At 45.8% G+C, this 3,887-nt stretch overlaps 1 protein-coding gene across 1 annotated transcript; it reads left to right on the top strand.

Annotated features, from left to right (window-relative positions):
- Nucleotides 1-286: 286 nt before the first annotated feature.
- On the top strand, nt 287-2,840 carry LOC122926272. Its single transcript, XM_044277647.1, has 3 exons — nt 287-485; nt 696-849; nt 2,147-2,840. The coding sequence occupies exons 1-3, from the start codon at nt 305-307 to the stop codon at nt 2,766-2,768; spliced, it is 957 nt and encodes a 318-aa protein (XP_044133582.1). The 5' UTR covers nt 287-304; the 3' UTR covers nt 2,769-2,840.
- The last annotated feature ends 1,047 nt before the right edge of the window (nt 2,841-3,887 follow it).

The raw sequence follows: 3,887 nt of genomic DNA, 5'->3' as shown, positions 1-3,887 counted from the left end.
GAAAAAAATATAACCTGTCCTATTTTTTTCACGGGCAACGGGTCGCGGCCCCATTCAAGTCAATGGGGCCGTGAAAAACGCGGTTGCACACCCGTTTGTCATCCGCGTCCGCGCCCGCTCCGCGCCCGTTTTATTTCTTCTTATGGCATGGGCAAATTGTCTGGCCAAAACTTGTGGCAATAAAATTGAAAAAAAAAATTGACAGGAAGTTTGAGGTGACAGGATATGCTAATTTCTAGTCATCTGTGGTAAACAGCTTCTGTATAGTGAGGCAGCAATTGCAGCAGGTGCAAATACAGCCACAATGCCACGATGGGATGTAGAAAAGCTTATTTCCCTCGTCCAGGAGAGGCCGGAGCTTTGGGATACCCGGCAGAATTCTTATATTGACCGGCAAAAAAAGGATGCTTCATGGGAGCAAGTGGCACGGAGCATGCGCCGAAGCGAATGGGCCAAGGCTGATAGCCGAGGCCGGGCCGAATTAGGTAAGTGTTATCAATGTAGTTGTGCTGTCCTTGTCCTCTGTGTGGCCCTAAGATGTAGTTGGAAATTCCCTGAGGGGACAATAGTGTTTTTGGGGTGGTCCATCCTCCTTTTGCGGAAAGGCCTGTAAATGGTTGGTAAATGAGGCGTCTAATTTTTCCCCTATATTAATTGTTTACCTCACAAATGTCTTCTATGTCATTTCTAAACAGTGAAACAAACCAAAACCCGCTGGGCAAGTTGCCGCGACCAGTTTAGGCGGGAGCTGAGCAGCAAAGGCCGGAGTGGGGAGGGGTCGTCGCGTAAACGGCCCTATATATATACGGCCCAGTTGCAATTTCTTCGGCCAGTTATGGAATTGAGGCCGTAAGTATTTTTCACTTTTTTTCCCCCAAAGTTTCATATTTGCACACTTACGTTTGTTTGGACAAAGCGAAAGTTTCCCTGTTAAAAATGGATACAGTTCAGTAGTTCTATTACAGACCTATACTTTCGGTGTGGCAGCCATGTCAGAACTGACTACATCCTGCTTTTAAACTACTGAAACTCCCAGCATGATAGAATAGCTGTAAGCTACTCGGTCCTGCTTGGAGTTGTAGTTGGCCATCAGCTGGTGTGCAACAGTTTCTAAATGCATGGTGTTGGTTGCCTACCTCAGTTTAGTGGTGTAGTCAAACCAGGGTCCACCGCTTTGGAGCTGAATGATGAGACGACACGTGAAGTGTGCAGATGTCGCCTCCCTTATCTGTTTTGTTTGTGTCAAAGCAATTTATTGTCCCTCCTGGAACATAGATGTTTGAAATTGGAACTTGAAAAACGAATAGAGATGACACTTGCGCACTGCACGCATTATTTCCTCATACAGTAGATTATCGTGTTTGTCGGCTCCTAGTCACACACCAATGTTTCTAAACGCTTTTCATATGCCTCCCATTTTAATGGGAGCCCGGACTAGGGTTTTTTGTTTTTAATTTTTCGGGCGACATGAGAATTGTACCATAGCAACATATTATCAAAATTTCTTTTAGTTTAGAAATGGGTACCCTTTACCTATTGGCATTGTAATTTATCTAGCAGAATTGGTATTGCACCGAACCCCACATGGTTTCCTACCATTCCTCCTATAATCTGACTATAACCACATTCTAGGCAAAAGTTGAAAGCTGAGGTTGCAACAACGCTTGAGCAGCAGGATTACAACTAGGACTATCATCATGGTCAAGTGAGGCCTGGTACATGTTGTTTATCTGTATATGTAGTTCTACTAGGTTCAAATTACATCTTGGATATTTACATGTTGGTAGCGGGGCACATGCAGATGAGTTGGCCTCAATTTCAGCACTGGTTTTGGTCCTTGAATGCGGAATCCTCTTCAGAGGCTGGACAGCTCCATGCAGCAATCAATGTTTTCTCTTTTCCAAAACAATAGGCCTTTACCAGACGTATCCCATCAATAGATTCCAAATGTATTTGAAATGGGATTTCCACATTTCACATTGAAGCAGTTTTTTGATGAGTAAATAAAAATTTCAGTTGTATGCTGCCTGTCCGTATATTTATTCTATTTGCACAGTTTGTTTGCGCCTAATATAATCAATGTGCTTTTGGAATGTGTAACGCAAATGATCTAATGTGTTTTTTGTATTCATTTTTTTACGTACAGTACTGTGGACAGTCTGGATCCATCCCACGACTCTGAATCGTCGGGCAGTGAAACCCCTGGAGTCTTTTCCCCGCAGGCAAGTCCAGAACCAAGCCCGGCTCAGGACCCAGAAGACTCCACGCAGGCTGAGGCCCCCCTACCACTGGCCAATCCACCCAGGATTGTCCAGTCTCAGCCCAGACGGCGCCGACAAGTCCCTCCCTCTACCTCTGGGCCAGAGAGTCGGGAGATTATTGATGCACGCGTCATCGATTTTCTGGCCCAGAGGAGGAGTGATAGCAAGGAGGAGAAGCTGTTGAAGGGACTGGGCACGCTCCTGCAGCAGGTTCCTCAAAACGAACATCCGGACTGCGTGGCCTCCATAGCCATCGTCATAAAAATGTTCGCTTGCCCCAACCATGGGGACATCATTGGGCGATTAAACAATATGCGCATCGAGGTTGAAAATGCTGGCCAGCAGCCCAATCCGGCCCCATACCAATTCCCTCCCCAACCCACCCAAGGCCCTTCTTATGCCCCCCCCTCAACAGTACCTTCCACCTCAGGGGCCAAGTCATTCTGTGGGGCAGCCCCTTTACCATCCCAGTGTAGCAACTGGGGCACCACCACCGGCCCATGTTAGGCCACGGTCCTCTTTTCCGCCTGGTTCGTTCTCGCAGGACCTTCTGGAATTGTAATTTATGGTTGCATTGTTTGGAAAAGCATTTTATTTGTTCTTTGTTTATTGGTGTTAAAATACTATTGACTGTGTTTTGGGTGGGCCCATAATTTTACTAAATTATTGTTTGGGTCCCAAATCATTGACTAGTGTTTTATTTGCACACTACACACAACATTCTCATTTGAAAACACAATGTAAAACATAAGCTACACACACTGTATCTCACAAAGCCACACTTTATTTGGACAAACAACATCTTTATTTAGGGTTCCTGTGCAGATGAGGTATTAGAAAAATTTTTGGACCCGAAGAGCCAAATATCAAGATGTTTCATTAAATTAACATTTAGACAGAAACATCTTTAATATTTTTAAATAATTTTTAAATATTATGTGAGGTCCAAAAAATCTCAGCCCGCAAGCCCACGTCAAGGGTCCTCATTATCTTGCGAGTCCCTACACTCAACTAACACAATCATTTATAGTAAGTTAGCTAGAAAATAATAAAAAACTAAAGAGCCCAGAAGATTTCAAAAACTGCCACGAATAGCGTCCCTCTGCCACGGCAAAGACCCCTCTGGGCTGATAAAGTAGTCTGCAAAGAGTTCCCGAACTGCAATGCCTGCAGTCCCAGGTCGTCGATGCAGGGTCCTTTCCAAACCCAAATCTGATGACGTAGGAAGATCTTCCATGTCAACAGAAGAGGAAGCCTCGTGAATCCTGGTGAAGTTGTGTAGAACGACACAAGCTTTAATCACCAGGGTAGCATTCTCCGGATCCATCTGTATGGATGACAGAAACACCCTCCACTTGCTAGAGAGTATCCCGAAAGCGCACTCCACATACCGACGGGCACGAGTCAACCGGTAGTTGAAGATACGCCTCCTGACATCCAAACCACGCTTTGGGAAGGGCCGCATAACATGTGGAGTCAATGCAAACCCTTCATCCGCCACGATGACAAACGGAGCCGGCGGACCTGCATATCCAGGCAGTCTTCTGGACTCGGGCAGGGCAAGCTGGTTGGCACGAAGCCGCTCACCCATTCTAGAAGCACTAAAGATGCGAGCATCCGCAGTGC

The sequence above is a fragment of the Bufo gargarizans genome, chromosome 2 (genome assembly GCF_014858855.1).
Source record: "Bufo gargarizans isolate SCDJY-AF-19 chromosome 2, ASM1485885v1, whole genome shotgun sequence".
Classification (NCBI taxonomy): Eukaryota; Metazoa; Chordata; class Amphibia; order Anura; family Bufonidae; genus Bufo; species Bufo gargarizans.
Note: the sequence above shows the minus strand (reverse complement) of the source record. Positions and strands in the feature narration are given on the sequence as shown.